At 44.1% G+C, this 23,266-nt stretch overlaps 2 protein-coding genes across 2 annotated transcripts in view; one reads left to right on the forward strand and one right to left on the reverse strand.

The window, feature by feature from the left end:
- The window catches only part of T265_07419 (hypothetical protein), a gene marked incomplete at both ends in the record, with an annotated part of 50,632 nt that extends 35,418 nt beyond the window's left edge, over window positions 1-15,214 (forward strand). The window contains 2 exons of the mRNA XM_009172937.1: window positions 9,281-9,532; window positions 14,207-15,214. Of these exons, the coding sequence (XP_009171201.1) occupies window positions 9,281-9,532; window positions 14,207-14,509 (555 nt within the window). The remainder of the gene's footprint in view (window positions 1-9,280; window positions 9,533-14,206) is intronic.
- T265_07421 (hypothetical protein) lies at window positions 14,980-22,790 on the reverse strand (the record flags this gene model as incomplete). The annotated part of the gene is made up of 4 exons (XM_009172939.1): window positions 14,980-15,045; window positions 15,092-15,218; window positions 22,426-22,556; window positions 22,611-22,790. The coding sequence occupies 4 exons, from the start codon at window positions 22,788-22,790 to the stop codon at window positions 14,980-14,982; spliced, it is 504 nt and encodes a 167-aa protein (XP_009171203.1).
- Between the last annotated feature and the right edge of the window lie 476 nt (window positions 22,791-23,266).

The following is a 23,266-nucleotide window of genomic DNA, read 5'->3' on the forward strand; positions in this document are numbered from 1 at the left end:
TCCGTTATTTATTCAGACATTTCAGTGACAAGCCTGCCGACTGATGCACGTTCCCCTATGCTGCCATTCTCTGGTCCTGTTTCATGCTAGTAAAACGACGTGATAAGCAGTCAAAGCTCCCAAGTGGAATTATTATACTTGTGTCCAGACGTCTACCGTTTACTCTTACTGTTGCAATCACCTCGTGGACACTATTTGATTAAAATTCCTAAAACACCTTTGAATGCTGTGAATCCAAGGGCAGGTAGACTACAAACGACATCAATCGATAGCTTATGGTCCCCGTATTCCCGCAAATCGGGCGAACTGAACATACAGATAAGTTCGTCACCGAGAACACATACAACAGTATCCATTCTGTACAATGATTTATTTGTGAAAAAGTATCACCCGTACACGTTCGCCTGCTTTGTTAACCTCGGCCGGATAATATCGATCCCAAAAGTGGTGCTTTTTACATGCCAAACTGTGCTTAAGTGCGGTCCATCCTAAAGGTAGGAATGGTGCGCCAGGATCTTTGGTTGCTATACCGCCCTTATTTTTAGTTTTTCTCTTTGTCAGAGAACATTTCTTCGTGCGAAACATCATTATCAACTGTGCTTGTTTTACAGTGGTTGTAGGTGGGCTAGTTAGCTGCGCATTGGAGGCGGGAGCTGATGAATTGTTGCGTAAATACGGCACTATCAGTGAACTGTTATGTGGAGGGGAATCGGGGGCGCTTTGTCCACCCACGTCACTTCAATCCGTTTCGCTTTTTTGAAGTAAACTTGGAGTCTAGTTCCACCTAGGTTGGGCTTTTTTCCTCATTTTCCTGATTGTCTGCTTTCCTCCACTCGTTCGTGCGAGATAAATTCCCAGTTCTCAGTGTATCAAGAAGTGGGGTGCAGGTTCATCTGCTTAACTGACTGATTAGGACAGACAATCGCTGGTCAAATCAGCAACGCAATACCAAACCGCTATTCATCCGTTTGGCCACATAATTTTAGCCGGGCTAACAAAGAATGCGCATACTAAGTTTTGTGAGGGGGAGGTAACTCAATCCCAGCTGAATTCTTCAGTTGAATGTGCTGCACAATGGCTGCATCATGCTTCAGTTACTACGTTATTCGAGATATCGTAGTATTTTTTTTTCTTGAATTGAGGAGTATCATAAATGAGAAATTCAGTTAGGATTTAGGCTGCTATTGCGATGAATTTCAGTAGCTCAGGATGATCATTGGTTCGTTCGCTGAGCTGCGCAGGTTGGCTGCAAACGTTTCATCACCAATCGAGGTGCCATCATCAGTGTGTCTTTGGGAAGTGGTGCGTTAATAATTGTACCCTGATCGGTGGTTTGCGTGTGGCGATATACTTGCTACTGGTCACTTAGGATTGGTTGTTTCTTTTTGGTGGTCCTATTGAGTGACCCTCCGATCGATGCTCGTGCGACCTATGGACTCAGTCTCTCGTTAATGGAGTGAACTCTGGCCTTGATACCGTGGATCTCACACTGAATATCTCCTGGGAGGGCTCCTGTCGTGGCTTTTTTCGTCCTGTAGTTGGTCCCATTTCAGTAACAAATTCGAGTCTCTGATTCTTTATCCGAAATTGAAAGATCGAGTAAGCGAACAGAGATAGTCTCGGCACTGGTCAAAATCCTGGTGTTGAACATCCTTACATTCGAAACCCACGTACACACCACTATCACGATCGCCAAACATACCGACACGGTAACTTGCTCACATTACACCAGTTCCTCATACACACCTTTGGAGGGTGACGCTTGCGCTTACAAGATTGGTCACGTGCGTGTGTCTACGTCTGATGTCGTGCTTTCGGTTACCCATGCGCTCAGTTCTAGCTGACGAAAATTTCAGCTACTTGGTCATTGTTTGAGTGGAACGCAGGAAGTAACTACTTATATGCATGCAAGCTTGTCCGGTTGTCATTGCTACACAAACGCAGGGCGAGAGTTGCATTTCCTTCTTCCAGCAAACTGAGGCGCAAACTTTGCTGTAGGGTTCTGAAAAGACAGATTTGGTAACGCGAAAATACTGGGTGGCACAGAGTAGCACTGGTAAAAATATTCTTTCCACCTGGTCGTCTTTCCTCACATGACGCTGCTCGGCCACTCGGCAGGTTCAGTCAGACATATCCATGCAATTTTGCTTAGGAAAAGTGACGTACGAGCTGATATGAACTGGGGTTTGCTGCCAAACTTGCTCACAAGCAGTTGTGGAATGCTGAACAGCTTAACGACCCTCTAGTGGAATCCTAGAGCAATAACCAGTGTTGGGATTGTTGAACTGGTTGCCACTAGTCTATCCATGGTCTAGGAGCGTTTTTCCCATGGCGATCTCCGTATTCCCACAACCTCGTAAGACAATTATTCACACATTATTCATTCACACATCTTTTGTAAAGAACTGTTCCTGCTCGCGAAAAGAATCAACAGATATTTTAATCTTTGAATTAATCTCTGAATTAATTTGCCGAATTTGCTATTTCATTCGGTATTCCCAATCTGACTTCTATTTGCGTTGTCTACCGAAGTGTGATAAGCAAATTCGCGGCACAGATGCAGAGGTGGCTACTGTATCTATTCAGAATAGGTAAGGTATGAACAACACTTCAGTGGGATCCATTTTTGTGTCCACTGGGACATTTCTGGTCGGTGAAAACTAAAACCGATATCAAATTCTCAATAGTAAGCCTAAATGAAGAATTGCAGACACCGTCCAGCGGAAGATTTCGGAAGTGAATCTGACAGATGTGAACCAGTCTCATGATCTCAGTAAGATGGTCAGTTAGTGATAAGGGGAGTAGCTGTTGATACACAGTGGCCGGAGTTGCCCAACCCAAGCTATTGCAAGTGAGAATTTATCACTGAACTGGCGGATAGTAGGCCTCGAATGGCTCAGTGTTAAGGTAGTCCGGTAACTATAGATGAGATTCACTCTTGTAAACTAATTGTAATTTTCATGCGCTCCATGTGCTTTGGCTTATTAAAGGGCAGACTGCATATATTAGTGCATTTGCTTATCTCGATATGGGAACTCCTTACTCAATAAAATTTATATGTAAAATCTAGTCTAACAATAAACAGGCAACCAACTAGGGGGAATGCGAACATCTGTTCTCACTGCCTCTGATATACAGTGTGGAAAGTACCCTCAAAGTACTATTTGCTATCATTTCCTGTTTTATTGACTTTTGTAAACTGCAAATTCCACGTATTATTTTATCCTCCCCGGACGGATGAGATGTATGATTTCATTGGTGTGTATAACTTTTACGGGGAACCTGTCCGATATTTGTAATGTATTATTCATGGCGTACCCCCATAGTTTGGTTTGAGTAACTGCCATCACTTTGGGAAGCCAAGTGGTCCTCAGCTATATTATTGAGCGTTAGGCCAGTTTCTTTCCCACATTATGTAGCAGATTGAGAGCTGCAGGCCTCAATAAAAAATAGACTCTTGTGAAAGAGAGTCAGTTCAAACTTGCGGTTACTTATCATTCATCTTCAGAAACAGCACGCTCACAAACATAAAAACGCGATCGATCGATGTGTAAGAGAGAATAAAGAGCTGAATGTTCCACAAAAGGGCTTGCCAACAGAAGTTTTCCATCAAGCGATCATATCACCCATAAAACAAATATTTATGTCGAAGATCTTTAGAAGTTGCACTTTTTTCTTGGCCTATGAAGTGCGACGCACCACACACTTGAGAGTATATAGCACGTTGTCGATTCCCCGGTGGTTAAATTGCTCAGTGTTGCGTGCAACAGTTAAACGTTCCATCGTATTATGCGTTTCGGAATGCCCTCAGTCATTCCTCTCATGGGAGATGTTAATTTGTTCCACCGGTGGAAGCTTCGCCGTAACTTCACGGGAACCGGTAGGCGGTCCAGTCCATCACAATCCACCTGGTGTTGGTCTCAGCTTGATAGCTAGATATGTTTGATTTGAGGAAGTTTGATTTTGGAAAGTATTCGTTGCCGCGTGACGCCAGGTGAATGACATGCGCAGGGACACCTCTTTTCTTGGGGAGTGTATAATTCGATTCACGGGGTCTGTTTGATATTTCTGTTTCACCCCTTTTGATCGACCGTCTCCAAGCAGTCCTCCATCGGTGGGTGGCCGACAGCCAACCGTACATCCAGTCTCTGCAAAATAATCCATCACTTTCCTCATTTCATGCCCCTGTTCTATAGAATTTGACTCTTTTGTATCCGCTGCCAGCATAACCACAATTCGCGACCTCTGTTTTTTTTTACCGACGTAATGAAATTTAACCGGACATTACGAACTTGGCCTTCAGAAAGTTGCTGGTGTTAGCCACGTAAGCCTCAATGATTTATCATTGCCTCATTTGGCTGAAAGTCTTCCCACCAGAAAAGATGACAGACTGAACAATAGACCGAAGAGTTTCTCATCACAAATCCCAACATGTCTGGGTTATGTTAGTCCGTGCGTCACCGCGCCTTGTTCGTTCTTTTACGTATGCAAATCACGTCGAGCCTTGATGTTCGCCCCACTTTCAGGACCGAAATTGGGTGTGCGTTTTTAGGCACTGAGGACATGCCGCTGTGGAAATTTTCAAGTTTCTCTTCCATCAGCCTATTTTGACGTAACTCGTCCGTCTTGAAGAACATTTTGGGATGACAAAAATAGCAATACTAACCAATTTTTAATGCTCGCCCAACAGACAGCCACTGCGGCACTGTTAATACTCATCTTCATGATTCGAAGAGAAGGCAGAAAAGTCCATAAGAGAACACAAAGTTTCACACGTCACCTGCTCAATAGCTGCCTTCTCTTCTCAGTCCGCCTGGGAATCCCTAAAACATATTACCAGACCTAGTGAATCAAGGTGTAGAAGTCCACGACTCTAAAACTAACCTGGTAGCTGCTTCCAAACGGTGATGTGGAGGCATCAGTGGAATGACGTCCTCATTCTAAAGAAAATTCATAACTGGGTTAGCTACTGAGGATTTGAAACAAAATGGTCTGAGTCATTAAAAACTCTCAATGTGACATCATCTTCAGTGGGTCCTGTTAGTCGTGTTTGGACTCGGGGTCGAAACAGCATTCAAAGACAGTGCGCTTCGAGCGAGAGGAATATGTCTGTATTCTAAATTATTGTGTCCGAAAAGGACCACGTTTTCTCACTACTGTTGTCACCCAGCACAAAACTTCACCCCAGTTACTCTCGGTTATCGTGGAGTTTGCGTTACTGAGTCCCGCGTTAGTTACTGTATCACAATGGCCATCAGCATTCCAATTGGTAGGTAGTAACGGGCATCCCTGTATTAGATAAATGCATTTGTTTAATCCACGGACGATGGGATCTACTGATCTACTAGTTCAATATTTCAGTTGGGCTTTCACTTGGAATGCGTCGCGGACTGACGGTGATTGGTACTGCGCTGGATCAGGAGGTCATCTGTCTACTAGGATCATTGTACACAGCCACATAAAGACCAGAAACGACACAAAAGGAGTAACGAACTGTGAAAGTCCTGATCAGTAAACTCAGTCGTGTAAGCAATTAACTCCTCTCTGGATGAGGATGCGATACATCAGTTATCACTGGAATTAACAGAGGTAGCTTATTTACAATCAATTGCATTCCAAACTACAGCTGTATTCAACTTTCATGAACTGGCTGGGCCATAGCTTTCAATGCTTAACTGCCCCTACCCCGTCTTCCTTACCCTTGGTGATTGAAACTAGCAGCTGAAAGTGACGCGTCATGGGTACATGGTTCATTACTGCTGAACTGAACCCAACCCAGCATGCAAAGACTTGCACATTTCACACGGGTCGAAGTTACGGGGGCACTACATGGAATGGTCTCGACCCCTGCGCTGACAAGGTGTAGCAACGTCTATCTTCATTAGCCCCTGTACAGTGCTCAGAATCGATGCCGAGTTTTACTGGACACCAACATATACCAGACAGGGGCGATTCAAATCAGCCATGACCACAAATTCACTCATTTGCATACCAATTTGTTCTCGCCATGAGACTCGCCTGGAACCCAGCTGAATTCCTCGTTTGTGGTGTTTTTAAGTAACTGAGTGTGATGTGGGCTGTCGAAGAGTTTTCAGCAACCTTATGAGTAGTGTACTACGTCTAGCCATAACCACTGTTCATATGCCGAAGTGTGGAACAAATGATCCACACTTCGAAAATTATAAAAATGTTTGTGAATGGGATCACTGTGAGTTCATTGGCCTCCGGAAAGTGAGGTGACATTCATTTAATATGTAGAGGTTCACGGTGTACGAAGGACTATCGAATGACACGGTATATCTGGCTTTGACACGTATGCAGCATATTTTACGTGCTTTTATTTGGTACTTCAGTGTTGTTAGTACACAACACGAGACCTTCCAGAATACCACACTCTGCACAGACGGTGTAACATATCGATTGCTGAATCATTTAGAAAATCGAGTGATCAAAGTTCTTGACACCAGTTACTGTTCCGTCCATGCGAGACATCCCAATCAGATTGGATATCGGACGTTAGAACTAACCATAATACTCCTCCCCACTCAATGAAGACCAACGCCCACGTGCGAGCTCCTGATTCCCATGTTATGAGGCATACAGAGTTTACTGCCAGTCAACCACAAAGACCATAAGGGCTTACAATTGAGCTGTGGTGGACATGGGGGTTCTTGTACCCTGCCTTAGCTAAAACCGTAATTACTGGCTCTGAGATAAGTGACTGCAGAGTTCTATTTCAGTCATTTTTTGTCAGATCGGTTCTTGAAAAATAATTTTAAAGAGCTGCCCAGGTGTAACACCCTTTCAGTGCCTGACTGCAATGCCAACCGAAGAAAGAGGGCTGGGTGCCCAAGCCTAGACAAGGAAAGCCGTGAGGCAGATTTCGAGTTCCAACCATGGACCTTGTGGTTAGTAAATTTGCACTCTAATCACCGAACCATCTCGCCCCTCCCCTTGAAAAATATTAAGTCATTTTCCATTCATTTTATATGTAACGCGAAACATTGTGTGACGGTGGTACACACTCTGAAGAGTCACATTCTTGGTGGAACTGCGGAGTAGAAGACTTCAGAATGTTCCCCGCCAAGGCGAATGCTGCTTTAAATGTATTAACGGCTATTTTTCCTCCTTGGGAATAACTTTAAATTGACCCGTTTCAACAATCATGCCTTGTCGAATGGGTGGAGACAAGTTGCAAGTTTGTTTGTGTGAAGGTAATTGGACAGTTCGCAATACCACTTCCCCGAGCAGCAACAATATTTTCCTAAATTTGGTGGTATCAAGCTTCCCGTCACAACACACGTTTTTTCCGGTTGGTAGACAAGGTTTTTCCGCTGAGCTCATCACCAGACCATCCGCGGTAACCCATCAACTTGGTTCCCAAACCCACTTGACGATTGTTTGGCTGTTATCTGGAGTATGGCTTCGACAACCACGCAGTTACTAACATTTAGTGCGTGTAGACAATGTGTAGCATGCCCTATCTTACCCATTCTTCAAAGATTCTTTTTTATGCACTGGGTGCTCTTTAGAGCAACATTTGATCTAAAACCGCCATCACTGGGAGAATCAAGACACGATGGTTGTATCAGTTGTCATCGATCCATTTTTTATCGATTGTTAACCTTCAGCAACACTCTCGTTTTTAGCGTTCTAAGCAGTGAAACCAGACCCAACCATGGTTCGGAACTCCGTCGACGCATTGCGAGAATATTGAGGTGGGGGTTTTACTGTCCAGTTTTTGAATCTCTAGGTCGACCTCAGCAGGATCATTTGAAACTTCATATTGTTAGGTCGATGAGTGTGAGACACTCGTTTTTCAGGTCAGGTTTGCAAACAAATGCCACAAACAAAAGGCTCATTCATCCGGAGATCCTGTTTGTATGAAGTAGATAGGGCCTGGCATAGGTGATTTTGGTGTTTAGTAGCGAAGGCCTGTAATGCTGATCACACCTTTTTTGACATTCTGCGGTAGGACTTCAAGCACGTGATGCATCTGAATATTTCTATAACAGGAATTATTTTAGATCAGACGGATATATTTTTGTTATTTCGCGCATCCGAACAGAACAACCCATAAGGCATCGTTAAACCTATCAGAGATTCTTTGCTTGGAAAGGATCTGAACCTTGTTCATTTTGTTATGTGTCAATACTCTTCGCAAAATATCTTGATACAATTCTTTTGGTGATCCGACAGCGATATTAACTTTTCCCGGTAGCAATCTTGAGAGGACCCACTATGAATGCGTGTCCAACCTGATTTTCAGTCCAAATTTCTAGTGGTTCCTGACACGTAGTCCTACGAATTCAACCGCATACACTAATAACTGTTAAACGCACTTTCCGACCGCCCATGTGAAATGGGCAGAATATTAAGGACATAACAGTCAATACATTCCTCAATAATTCACGGCGGCGTCGCTCAACAATAAGGTTTTCTCTTACTGTACAGTTGTCATTTGTTTTTGTTGACCATCCCGAAGCGAACGAGTTGGTATATTTCTTACGAGAACTCATATACTCTTACCTTCTGTCAAGTGAGTTTCCGCTTAGTCAGCATTAATCAGGAGTTTTCAGTTCACTAAACACAATCTATCCTCTTCCCAGTTCGCTTTTTATCTACGCCGTCACCATACTAGAGGGCAAACGATCGTCCTTCCCGGGGAATTGTTGGTGTTGATTCGTAGGAAAAAACAATGAAAGGCTGTCGTTTCGTTTTCATGTAGTGCAAACTTATCGTGAGCCGATGGAATTTGGCTCAGTATAATTATTATTTCAATAGGATGGACTTGTGTCTCCGAGTGTGTTTTTAGACAACTGGTTCAGCGGAGACCATGGATCGTTCAACTTTGCTCTCCTCTGATTAGAACATTTTGCATCACCTTCCGTGCTGGCGCTATTACTCTAGCTTGGCTACGCCAAAGGGGGACTTACTAGATTTGTGTTCACCCTCGTCTGCATATTCCTAGCCAGGTTACGATTTGAATTCCCAGCCACCACTACACCACCGCACCGTACGTGACTGTTCTCATACCTTTCATCGACTGTTCGAGACGTTGTCACAATATAACATGTTTGCAACAATCACAAGAATGATGTGCGCAACACGTTTTGAGCCTTCTCCGTACTTTGAGTTTACCGTGAACTATGCAGATCTTCGGTGATTTGCTGCTTCTCAACTGGCTTCGTTGATCTTAATTTTTGGCTCTGGAACCACCCGTACTGTTGTCGTGACGATTCACCTGCGTATTTTTGTTTTCCATTTTGCATGGGATCAGGAATGGATCAATGATGCTCAACCACACTATACTTCAACCACTCCACGCCAAGTTTTTATAGCAACGGATGATCCTTCAGTACTTGATGAGGCTCGGAAGCAGTACCCTGACTACGTGTTCCTCGGGGATTCGAAGCGTGCGGAGTCTGCAAATGTTGGAAGTCGAGGCAACGCCGATTCTATCACTGGAGTTGCGTTGGATATCATGGTGCTATCGAAAGCTGACTACATCGTGTGCACGTTTTCGTCCCAGGTAATAATGGTTTCTAGCATTATTATGATCACACCAGTTTGTATCACTGGGGTTGGCCGACTTGTATTACTTCACGTGCGCCCGTGTCCAGCCACCGTCATACACGTATAGGCAAGCTGGTCGATCCCGTTCACCACGAAATTTCTTTTCTGAGCCAAGGTCAGTCAGGGACTTCCAGGTGGAAAAAACGTTCGATCTTGTTCTGGTTTACCCAGTAAAGTACTCTGCTACAATTCGGTTCAATTCAATTTATCAGCTACAGACCGTGTGCCACTGGCACATTGGTTCTAGCTGCTACAGTTTCGATCACCGGAAAACGGGAAAGTGGAATAACTCTACTACACACATGTTGTTCAAAGTTTGCGGTCTTTTTCGGGTCATTCTACGCCCGCCTTTATTTAGGCTGATTCATCCAAAGAAAATACTACCGGATGGCGACCTTCTCCAAAAATAAGCGACATTCTTGCGTTCTGTCTTTTCCGTTCTCGAACCTTGTTTGAATGGTGAACGCCAAAAAAATCAACACCACAGCTCCAATTGTGTTTTTACTTTTTGTGTGTACCTATTTATCTGCAAAGCCATTTCGTTGGTTGTGATACAATGATCCGTACAGAAAATAAGAAACCACATGCATTGACAAGGCATTTCTAACAACATGGACATGGTTTCACTGAAATCCTTCTCCTTTAGAATCTACATTCGTATTACTATCGTTTGAACAGTCTTTTGTCCTGGCTGAGTCATTCTGATAAGTCCATGTCAAAGGGGTGAGGCAGTGGATTCGTTTTTCGCCCTCACTAATGAACATCACTGTTCGTGTCCGAACCCCGGACATCTAATACGCGAGGTGAACGTGTTACCACAATTCGAAGCTGAATCTACCAAACTCATCACATCTGAACGGGCGAACTTTATCACGCTGTAATGGCGCGACTGATTTGCCCGGTGTCTCCAACACCGACTGATCACTATCTTGGTTGTGTCTAACGATTACCCCCCGGTCAGAACCTCCAAATCTGATGGACACCCAAAGCCTGACAGATAGTCTTTTGTCGCTAGTCATAGAGGGTCGCATGATCCGTTGAGTTTGCATTCACATCACTCGTTTGAACGGCTTTCCTCCTTTCCTGGAGCAAAATATATGATGGGTTCATGCCAAATGGTGTAAATTATTAGAGTCCAGAGCTCATCAGGGCACAGTTTCACGTCCCTCAACTGCTGATCTATTCCCCAAAATGAAAACATCCGACATCATTGATTTCGGCTTACTGATAGACTGTCACACTAAACGGTTGGATACCACTAACGTTGTTTCAGTGGGCGTTTCTGGTGCGGACTTCATTTGGCCTGATAAATAATTCAAAAGGCGATACGAACACAGCGCTATTCGTCCTGTTTACAGTAGGGACTAATGACAATGACGCTGGACGGCAGAACTGAACAACACATGATAGTTCAATGTTTATCGAGTTCCCAGACAGTCCAGTTGTCTTCGCTGTTATATTAGGATGCACTTTTGGTGACTAATCTTGTTTTGTAGTTGTTTTTCGAGTTTGGTTCGCTGGTAAACAAACCATCTGTTCATGTGGCCTAGATGGCAGAGACAGATGTCGCTCACTCAGGGTATAGAATGAATGTTCCATCATGCACTCGCGAAAAGTGTTTGGAACACACGGATGCAACGGACCCCTCATTGAACCGATTTCGAAGTGCGCACGGCGGTTCGTTTCGGTCATATCTTTTTTTTGGGAAGAAACACCGTTCTCAACAATAACAATGTACAGCACTCGATTGCTTTTTAAATAATTCGAAATGGAAAGAGAATTCAGTCGTTCTGAAGAAAAGAAACTCCGTTTCCGGCTGATTATTCTGATTGGGTATGTTACCACACACACGATAATCTTTCTTATGTGAAGAAATTAACTAGAGTATGTTCATTCCCAGCCGTCGCCACGACTGCTATCTCTGACAGCTTTTTTATACACAATCCAACTTGGCCAAATGTGTCATCGCACAAATAATCCCATTTGGACTGAAGTTGAACTGATGGTTGCGATCCAACCACTTTTTTGCTGCATAGCTGCATAGTTGGTCATATTCTCGGAGCGGTATAATGGTACCTCGCCATATTGGTTGCCATAAAGGCCAAGACCCATCTTTTTTGATCTCAGTTAACCCGTCTGGCGTTGATTACAGTTGGGTGTGTAGTGTAACGGCTGGTCTGTATCAACTAGTCGTGCAATCGGATCGGTCGAATTTCAATTCACTCATCTGGATGCAGGCTCCGTATCTGACATGGGACGCTCGAGAACGTAACGAGCGAAGCTTGGTGTCGGGTTACCGGAGAAAACAGCACTATCCGTTAGACCACCCTCCGTCCAGTGACTCTACTTCTGATATGATAAGTCAAAGGGCTAGCAGATTCCGACCTATTCTGAAGTTCATTGTCTCTGGATTACTGCCACCGCTAATCGGACTAAATCAATTTGTAAATGTGGAAAGCCACACTGGGGACGGAGAACTTTGGTCGCGCATATGTGTGTTCTTGTTTCAGTTGTTAACCGTCCAAAACATTCCAACGTACCTGTATCCAAGCCTCGCATACCGAGAAGCAACACACCTTGGACTGCCCCTTGAAAACTAGCCAACCTGATTTACTCCGGCAGTGAAAGTTGTGTTTACTGGAACGACCGATTGCAGGTCAGGTTGGAGAGGGGTCGTAAATTTAGCAGTTCAAGGTTGAACAACAAACAGGACTGGGCGAGTGAGGCCCATAACCTTGTCGATTCCTCAGTCTGTGATCACAGGAACAGATAAATGCTTACTGTTGTTTGCCTATTCCGGAAAACCCCTTAGCAATCAATACTCCTGGAATAAACCTAGGTGTTTTAAGCTGTTTTATAATGCTAACTTTATATTCGAAGCAGTAGCTCAAGAAGCGTTTTTGTACCCATACCACTCTACTGGTGGGGTTATAGCGGCCTAACGACCGCAGTTTATCCTGCTTGACGTTGTCACACTTCCCGATCGGATATCAACCCGGCTCTCCATCGATTGTGGGCCGTGCCTCATTTTTAGTATACTGCGAGCAACCAACCTCACCCTACACGTTCTGCTGACGGTGTTCTTCGAACGGTACGAAACCTACCAGTAGGTACTTGACAGAAATAACCTGTGGTATTCAATTGTAAAAGACCGGTGTTTCCTGTCCGCGAGTTTCAATTAACCTGGTAAGCGGCATTTGATAATGCCGCTGCTAGTGCTTTGTATTCGTGGTTCACAATAAGAGGGGAGCATAATGAGAATACAATAAGTTTGCTCCCATCCCGTTACACTGGATGCGGAAGGGCACTTATTTGCCAATATCCGCAAGGCAGTTGTGAACCCTAACATGCACAAACACCATAGAAACGCACAACATGGTGTTGTCAACACGTAATTTGTCCATCTACCGAGGCAGCGGACACCAACGTGGCACGGGAACTTAACCTGTGATGTGCTGCCGCTTGCTTTTTCAACCTGTATCCCTCCAGGAAGCCGATTCATCTTGATCTCGTGTTGTGTGCCTAGAAGGATACGAATCACTATTAAGCGGTACAAATTTGCCGCGGAGAACAGAGTATGCGGCATCCTTTTCTATTTATCACTTAAAAATCGCAATTTTGAAGAGTCCCTATTAGATTACGCGAAGTATATCTCTCAAATAATCAGGATTCCTCTTTTCCACCAACTTACGGATTAAGGAGCAATGTTATACTATACCCCAATGAGTTTGTATTTGTGTTTAGGGCAGTATGGAGATGCAGCGAGTCTACGCGTTGCCATAGGGATGGGAAACACAATCTTTTTTTTTTAAATTGGACAGTTCGGATCAAGGCGTTACCGTGTTTTTAAACCGACCGTGGTTTTCTGTATGGTTCACTCACAAGATGTGTATCAACAACATAAATAGAATATCAACTTGGCGAGATATTGAAATGTCGATAGCTTGGGTGTGGTAGTTGACTGTAGATCAGATGGCTGCTACTCTGTTCGCCGCCCTTGTCAGTCAACTTGAAAATGTTTCGCCACCAATCGTGAAGGCATTATCAATGCGCGTACTCATGTGCTCGAAGCCATGCGAGATGCTCCATTGTACCTTCAGCAACTGCGAGGCCGTTGACCCCTTACCCGTAGCATGGCAATAGAGAAAAAACTGAGCCGTCTAGACTTTCCAGGTCGCACTTTTTCGCATCACCAAGTACCAATTTTTATTTATGATACTATATATGTGTGTGTGTTTAAGTGCAGTCTGCCCCTTCGCCGAACAGACTTGGCTCACGAAGATAACTTGCACAGTTTGATTTTTAGTCTAAGTACTCAGTATCCCGGTTGCTTACGTCCGTTGGACTTTTACTTCTCTCTCGACCCCATAAAATGAGCCTATTTCCGATGTTTTTAATGGAACACTACCTGTGAGAAGAAACGTTTTGGTTCTTCAGGAGACTGTGCAGTTCTCGCCCTTCTGTATCCTAAAGACAAACAGAATGGTGGTTTTGTTCTCATTTGTGGTGGTTGTGAGCGTCAGCTAGAACTTCTCACTCTCAACTGTGGTTTTTTGATTCAGTGCTTCTCTACTGTCGCCTAGCAGTTTTTTTCGGCAATACTAAATTATCCCATTACGGTCGCTTTCAGGTATGTCGTATTTCCTACGAGCTCATGCAAGCTCGTCATGGGGATTTGGGTGATGCAAGTGGTCTGGCTCAGTCTCTTGATGACACCTACTACTACGGTGGCCAACAAATGGTTTCGCCAGAAGTAATAATCAAAGATGAGGCCTCGGGACTCGAACCAGGGGAACATATTCATGTCGCAGGTAATCACTGGAACGGTTTCGCTCGTGTTGTCGGTCTCCCGGGTCGATCGGATGTGATGGTTCCGGCCTACAAATATCGACCACGTGTTCTGGTTGTCCCGATGGGGAATTTCGATGACTGAGCAATAGTTCACAGCTGAACAAAACTCTCTCTCTCAATCCGTCATTCAGATCTGAACGTGTGAAATGTTCGCTCCCCGGTTTACTGATATTCTCTTACTCCATTCTTAATGAATTGATCCGTTATCTTTAGTTATCTTTTGTTCTTTCAATTGTTTTTTTAGCCTATCCCACTCTGCCTTTCGACCTCCTCTCATTCACCTGGACTGCATTTTGCTTTAAATGAGTGATTTTTTTCACTCAGGCGACTATGCACCAAGCAATCGATATTTCTCGGATATTTCGGGCCATTGTAAATTTTGGATGTGCGGGAACGATCTCTAAATGTTTGTGTATAGTTCCGTTTCGTTCTGTTTAATATTTTACTGTGATCATAACAAGTCAGAGTATAAGAAGATTTTGACTTTCTGATCAGTGTTATCATATACTTCTCTGTTCAAACTGAAAGGAATCTGGTCCGGGGAGGTTGCACTCAAAAGTACAATTGCAAGTAAGCCAACTTGCGTTGATATCGCTTACATTCTGTAGTTGTAGGCAGCTGAAAGAAAAAAGGACATACGTTATTGTATAGCATACTGACTTACCTTGTTCGTGTTGACTGGAATTGTGCTTTTCTGTTCAACTTGTGGTAGGTCAATTGGTCGGAGCATGGTGTCACGTTGCCACGGAATTCTTCGACAATTCGATGTGCGTAGGTTGTAAGTACCGACTCTAAATAGTTGAAGATTATGACAAGTCTTTTAATCGAGATAGTCTGTTGTTTGTTGTGCGGTTACCTCTTGTAGTTCTAGGATTTGACAAGCTAGGTTCCTGTGTTACCACCACTTTGTCCGGTTTAAGTTGTGAGTACGTTGTGTGCGTACCGAACATTTGTCCGACCCATTCAGGCTTTTAAAACTTGAACAGGTGCCTTTGTTTTGCAACTACACGTGCTCCCTGACGATCTTCCCCCTCCACTTATTGTTCAATTTGGTTGTTATTTATGAACAATTCGGTCCTGGTTGGTGTCTGGTTTGAGGTTGGAAAACCTCAAAACCACGAAAGATGTTTCCGATTATTTTCGAATTCTCCATAGGGCTATGGGCACTTGGACGGGGAGACGATTTGGTATTTTTAGAAAATATTTGCAGTCATGCTGTGTACCACAAAGTACATAACGCTGCCTTAGTGAGTGTGCGAACGGTCTCTTCGCCTTCTCAATCATGAGAAGATTTGCCTTGTCGCCTAGAAACGCCTCTGCGTGTTCCTTGTGTGCGAGATATCATGAACAAACATAGCACATGTTACTGCTTGAACCGGACTAACCAGTGAACGAAATGGAAATTGAGAGGCTATGATAACCGATTGGGAAGCCGTATCATGCTGTCGATGATGACCTAACGAGTGAGCAGTGACAAACGGGGCTTCTGTCGATCAGTGACTTAAAGTCTGCTGAAGACGCGTGTATATCGAGTTGTTTACACTTCTCAAACTGACCAGGGGGCTTAGTTCCTTGGGTTCCCATACTGAAGTCTCCACGTTCAAACAGATGGACGGTTTGTGTCGTATTCGGTGTAAAATTATGACAGGAAATGGGCATGACCCTTTATGAATAATATGTTTTAGAACCAGAATTACCCTAGGGTTTTCTGGGAACTCACGTCGCAGCCATCTGGAAAATATACCGGTTAGTCTCGAACGACAGCGTCTATTTCATACTGATGCCTTGAAGGCCAAACTCGTCTAAATAATCTAACCATAATCACAAATTGTTCAAGTACTAACGACCTATCGCCTATATTCTGAGACACACGGACAAAAGAATTTGATTAGGCTAAGGTTGAAGCTCTCTTTGAAGTAACCTAGCATCAGAACAGTTGAAGAAGTGCAGAGGCCGAATTCGACTTTTTCGGTGGGCGTGCCGACCAAACACTGACTTTCTCAGAGTATGGATTGGTTCAAAATGAAACTGATGAACTTCAGCAATTGCCGGCATACCCCGATGCTTAGGAAGCTTATTTTAGAATTTACAGAAAATATCAGATTTTATTTCCAAGTCAGAAGCTTCAAGTAAATCGATGAGATTGTCTTGGAAACCCTTGACAACCGGCATTCTCTGACATTTTTATGGCGAAGCTTGAACTATTAATAGGTTGAGTAATTAAGAAAGTGGACGATTTTGCATTGTTTACCACTGGCAGAGACCAGTAGTTTAACTTACCTCACCAGAGAATCTAGTTTACGTGTGAATGTAGAAAAGAAGTTCAAATGCCTTCCCTAGATATTTTAATTGCAAGGAACTGAGATGACTCGATGACGCTGACTTGGACGAGGCATTATGTTCACTTTACCGACATTGTCCCATTCAGTATAAACGATCGGTGAGCCATAGTTGGCACCACATGTCTTGGAAGCCTTGTATCACGGATGTGCTAAGAATGCAAAGCTCCAGTTGTTGCAGAGCGTACTTCGAACAGAAAATTAGATGGAATGAAAAACTAATAACGACGGTTCCAAAGAAACCTACCTGTCTTTCAGTCAGTCAATTTATTAGCTATAGACCCTGTACTATAGGCACACTGGTTTTAGCTGCTACAGTCACCTGGAAGTGGCTTGTGGGAACTAGTCTTGTAGGCGATAGCATATTTCGTTAGTTCAGGAACTTAGTAGCTACGCACATTGAAAGCCATGGTTTTGATGCACGAGCGCCGCCGATTGTAGGATTGGGCCATTTCTGCCAGTACCATTAACCACTGGTGAGTTGAGTCTAGAGGTCCCTATCCAGAGAGGTGGCAGTTGTCGACCCGACTCAATTTACTGGTTAGCGACTTCAGGCTTCGCTTCCAGGTAATACACTATCCACCTATTGGTCGTTTCCACTCAAAAGAGGACTGAGCGAAAAGAACTCTACGAGGCAGCTGGTATATCTAAACCCGTGTAACCTATGAAGCCTAAGTAATTCATCTATCGCTAGAGAGTTCCTTCTTCCTGAGACCATCTGGGGCACTTCAGCATTACTAGTCCGGTGTTCTCACCATACTTGACCAATGCTGCGGAGACAACGATAATCAGCCACTGACATCCTCCGTGTGTCTTCTGCGCGTAGGGTCTACGTCTCTGATCCATAAAACAGTATGGTTCGCACCGGCGCAGTGTAAACTTTTCCCTTGACAGACAAAATCACGTCACTTCGGCGCCGTAGGTGTCGAAGGTTGGCGAAAGCTGCTTTGGCTTTCCCGATTTTAGGAATAATCTTATCTCCAACCAGTCCACCGGAACTCATACAGGTAAACCAATTAATCTACCAAGTCGATTGGCTTACCTGCAAGCATGAGGTTAACCTTAATCTTAAGCGTTAATCACAATTGGGAGAGAACCACAGGACGCAAAGGCATCCGTTTACTGGGATCCAGTCCAGTAAGACACTTTCAGCCTTGGGACTGTGCGCAACCCCCTCACTGCAGATACCACGAGCCACTGCGCCAGGCTAACTAGAAACTCAAAGTGTGAAATGTGGGATATCTGAGCTCCTCGTAAGCGGCTTGAGGAACACAACCGAATTTGGGCCCTGTATGTGGGTTTTAGAGATACAACTTACATCGACATACGGGGAGCAGGTTTTCAGCAAGAGATAGAGATAGTCAGGGTACGAACAATAAAGGCCGCAAGGTTGATAATATCTCCTGAATTTATTAAGTGATTATTTTGGTTTATTCATCTGGGTGGTGATTTACACACGGAACAGTTGCTAGGGAGTTGGTATTTGGGTTTATCGCACTGCAGTATTCGATGTGTAGTGAGGGGCTGTGGACGAAGGCCGGTGAGCAACGGGCTGCAATGGCGAATGATACTTTCGGGTTACCCAAGCGGAGGAAGGTTTCTCTTTGAGATTCTTCACCTTGAGCTTTTGAGGCGAAAGCCTGACCCACAAGGTAGTGAGATGCAGGGATTTGTTCAGGGATCCTGCCATAGCCTCTGACTCAAAAGTCCGAACCATGAGACAGCAATCGTTAGGGCTTTCTTGGGGGACCCTCCCTGGTACCTATGATTCAACGGTCTGACCCGCTTGGCTGCAGGAGGCCGGCCTAACCCGAAGACGCAGCGAGTATTATATTACTGTATAACTCCTAATTAAGCAACGACCATATTTAACAACGCGCCGGTGGTCATGGTCAACTATAGAGCCAACCTTTTATCATCCGTTCGAAGCAGCATCGCTACTTTTATTAATGCGGATATTCTAGTCGCCCAGTAGAAACTCCCTACTAACTTTGCACTCCTGTCGCAGAGAACACCACGGATTTACATCCAGACGGCCTCGTAATACGAGTGTTCGCAGTACGGGCACTAGCTTTTCTTCGTCGGGCCGCTTCCCATTGGCCTTTTCGGCACGGCTGAATATTTAGGAGCTAATTTTTAGCCAGTATAGCCCGCAGGATCATTGCACCATGACGTGATTTCTTCAGGTCGTGGCGTTTACCTCTAAGGACGGCGTATGCAGCTCCTCAAATAGGCTGAATGTGACCTTACAACACTTATTGTTGTGCAGCTGCGAATGGTAGCTTGCACAAAGTTGCTACCATTGCGATGTGTCAAAACATCACGTCCAGTTATATTAGCAAGCCCTGCTTCATCCATCCACCTGCAGTTGCTGTGATACATAGACTGATAGAACTGATAGGAAACTTGAAACGTCGAAAAGGAACATCTGCCTTGGGCAATGTCTGGAGCCAGTGAAATCCATTCCAGGGTCATATCTTCAACCAAGAGACATGTGTTCAAAACAAAGCAAAACGTTAGGCTGACGTCATCGTTCCAGGTCGTTACGTGATGTAGCTAATCGAACCGTCCATAGTTTGATGAGGCATCGTTCATGATTCTCCGCAAGCCCTTGTTGAGTGAACAAAATGACCTTAGGTCGGTCTTCAGGTTGCTCTGGTTTTATTACTGAAACTACTGTAAAAAGAATTTTCGCTACTAAGTATTTTGCCGACTATCAAGCATGTTTGAGTTATCACACAATTCTGTGCTTCCTGTAGGTCTCTTCCAGAACGTGTAAACTCAAACTAGGAGGCTCCCATCACTTCACACAGAATTTCGTGGGATTATTCGTGGCCACGCTAGCTAACCTCATTGTTTTGTCTCTATCACTACTGTTTTATCAAACGCTCTGTGAGCGCCTCAGTGGTATTAGTATGAATTCGGTAGAGACAGCTTACTCGGCTACTTGCTGAGTAATATGATGAGTTTACCGTCCTTTACTTTGGACTTGTTTGGTGGAACTGCAACATTTTGTTGGACATGTGAAAAGCTTTGGTTGTCTTTGGAATTGTGCCCATGTGGCTGAACCCTCCGTTTTCAATCCCCTCTAGCATAGCGCTTGATCTGAATGGTTGCACGACAGTTGAGCACATGCTTTCTCGCCGCCTTTGCTGTTAATGCAACTGATGGCTAAAATTTCGACCTTCGGGCTACAACGAAAACCGAAGACCTGGATTAGTGGGTACTTTTGTGGAAGACTGACAAGAGCACTCTCAAATCGACTGAACCTCACTGCAGACGTATCTCAGGGTTGCATACGTTTACATACGTTTTGCATAGTTACAACGACTTGTTTTTCTACTCACACAATTCCTTTATTGATAGATGATAGCATACTCTATTGCTCACCTTGGTCTTTACCCGAGGCAGCAGCCAGTAAGTTGCTACCAAGATGACATCTCCCGAACAATGGTATTGCCTCACCGATGGCTCATAACATACAATCCCTTGGAAACCTCGGCCTCTGATCTCTTCCAATGCTATTCGACAGCTTGATAGCGCTATCGCTGTTCCTCGACGTCTGTACCGCTCTACTGTCTTATGCGAAACAAGCCATTCATTTTCAAGTAATCGAAACGAGTCGTTCCGTTTTTCTCAGGGATCATCAGTGTACGAGATTCCTTTTCGAAATTCTGATTGTTTCGCACAGTTACCTCCTCTCATTTCAGCTCACGAACTAACATACATTTGAAACCTTGTACTTACTTACATTTAGTGTTTTTTGCATGTTTAAAAGTGTTTTTCACTTCAGGGTTTAATCTGCGCTGTAAGGTAATGAAGAAGTCTGTCCTGTTGGAAAGGACATCATTGAGCATAAGGTTCACTTTGAATGCAGTGATGACTGCGACTTTTAACGTACTCAGCTAACATCCTTCAGAAATGATTGCTCAGTCGGTGACTCATATTCGTTTTCGTTGAGAGGTTGGCTGTATTAACTTTCCGGTTACAGAAACTTTGGTATGAAATGAAATCAAAAACTAGCTTGACATATGTGATTCTGTTCACTGCGTACTCACTGTGGATGCTAAGTGCCTTGAGCGGAGTGGATATAATTTGTGTTAGACCAACTTGGTGCTACGATGCACTACGATGGATTAGAGTTAATAAATCAACCTTATAATGCACTGTAGTCACTGTGCCATAATCAGTCATCTGTGTCAGTCCGCATATAGGAGACTGTTATATAGGAATCCTTAATTCAATCTGATGCACTGTCCTAATCATCACAATGTGTCTGAAATCGCATCTGTCCTGAAATGCGAAACACTTTGGGGGTGGAGTGAGCCAGAAGTATCAAGAATAGATTGAGTGCCAGACTCTCAATTTTTATAGGCTAATAACTTATCGTTCTTCCTTCAATTGTCCATAGTGTGCATCCAACATTAGCCTAAAGCTTTTGTCTTCATATTCGTAAACTCTAATTGAGATAGGTTTTTCTGTTCAGTCAAAAGGTCAAACTAATCTTAGAATTCAATACCGCCATCCTGCTACACACATCGAACGGATCTGGTCACCAGTCAGTGACAGACCGTCAAATTAAACTTCAGCTCGTTCAAGTGTTAAATTCTTTCAATACATCTGCTCTATCAGCCTGAGGAAACTTGAGACATGAAACTAGGCCGGATTGGCCAAACCTAGATAGGAGCGAGCGGAACAGCAATTCTCAGACTCTCAGACTAGCAGCTATCCCAATCTAGTCTAACTCAACAAGATTGTTTGCGGTCCCAATGATACCACCGATCTAGATCTGGATTGGATTTCATCCATTCTTCCTTTTTTATGCCACCTTTCTTCGATCAGTGACTTCCCTCAGCGCCTTTTCCATACTAATTATGGGTAAGGGTAGGTTGCAGAAGATTCAAACCCACGCGGTCGCTCACACTTTTGAGGACTCCACCATGGCGTTCGAAGTTTGCCACAATTTAATGCGAAATGGCTTACGCCTATACTCAACCACCAGATGCAACTCTGTCTTGGTGACAACCATCACGCACAGATACCTTGACGACAAGCGACCCAGGTAGAGGGAACAGGTACCAGTACTCCATCGGGGATCGGCATCAGAAACGTTCTGGAGGAACAAGCAACACAGGCCATGCAATGTAATCTAACATGCATTTTCTGTGGTTATAGCAAACTGATCACAAAGCAAAACTTTGACATTCTCGAATCATCCGTTAGCATCATTCCTTTTAGACCTACAAGCATGGTAGAGTTTGGTAAGACGGAACAGAGATTAAAGTCTTACGTGTATTTGTCCTTGGTAACGTCGCGATGAGTTATTGGTTGTTACGTGTTCATCATCAACACCTTTGGAAGATTTGGCCAATTGCAAGGGCCTTAGTACACAGGCGTTACCTCCATCCACATTGAGGCACTTACAGACTTCTAAAGCTGACGCACTACTCTTTTGTATTATCTTGGTACTTGCCTTCCCTTCCAGTAAAGAAACCTCTAGAAAGTGAAATGTCCCTTGCTGAAGACTGTAGTTTAGCATATACTTATCAGGTTTACAGTAGAAGCAACGAACCACCCATGGGAGCTAAGTACGCCTGGCTGCCTGTTATGTAGGATAGATTATGTTAATTAAGTGATACACGAGATGCCACTAACTTACCCTGGAACATCTGAACCTGTGATTGTCTGTGTAACGCGTCCAGATGCTTGATTGAATGGTAAAAAGCACATCTTGATGGGTTTCTTTGTTTCGTGGGGATCGTACGTACCTGGACCAGGTGCAAATGCATCCTAGGGAATAAGTGAATTTCCACCAGTTCCCGTAATGCGATATGAAGAACTTACTTGGAGAACACGTGACTCTCGTTTTGCAGTCCTAGCCCCTAGAGTGTACCCTTTGGTACTGGTTGGCTTCACATGAATATTGTCTTTCATATCGATCTGAAATGGATTCTTAGTCAGATTTGGTCGTGGTTCATACGTCGTAAGATCCTGGGCCAACTGGGTTTCGTCCACGCATAGCATTCATGGTGGCTCCCATCCGGTTCGTTGGCACTGACTGTGGAATCAGCTTTCTGTCATGACACGATTCGAACACGAAACGACTCTTCCGTACAGTCAAAATATCTATGTTGAAAACAAGAGTGGAATTATCTTTGTAATGTACTACTCATAAGGTTGCTGAAAATCCATCGACAGACCACGACCGGTTTCGTCCTTCTCAGGGCTCATCATGTAGGCGCAGTCCCCGAGTTTCCGTCAACCTTATGTTCTACTTGAAACCAAATTGCACGAAATTAGCGAATATACACTCATTTGCAAACTAATTTCGTTCGTTCGAGAGACTCACCTGGAACCCAGCTGAATCTCTCCTTTATGATGTTCTCAGGCAAATGAATGTGCTGCACCAGGCCACCTCATGTTTCAGTCGCTACGATATTTGAAATATCGCGATACATGTATATCTTTGTAATGTACTACTCATAAGGTTGCTGAAAATC

The sequence above is a fragment of the Opisthorchis viverrini genome (assembly GCF_000715545.1).
Source record: "Opisthorchis viverrini unplaced genomic scaffold opera_v5_173, whole genome shotgun sequence".
Lineage (NCBI taxonomy): Eukaryota > Metazoa > Platyhelminthes > Trematoda > Opisthorchiida > Opisthorchiidae > Opisthorchis > Opisthorchis viverrini.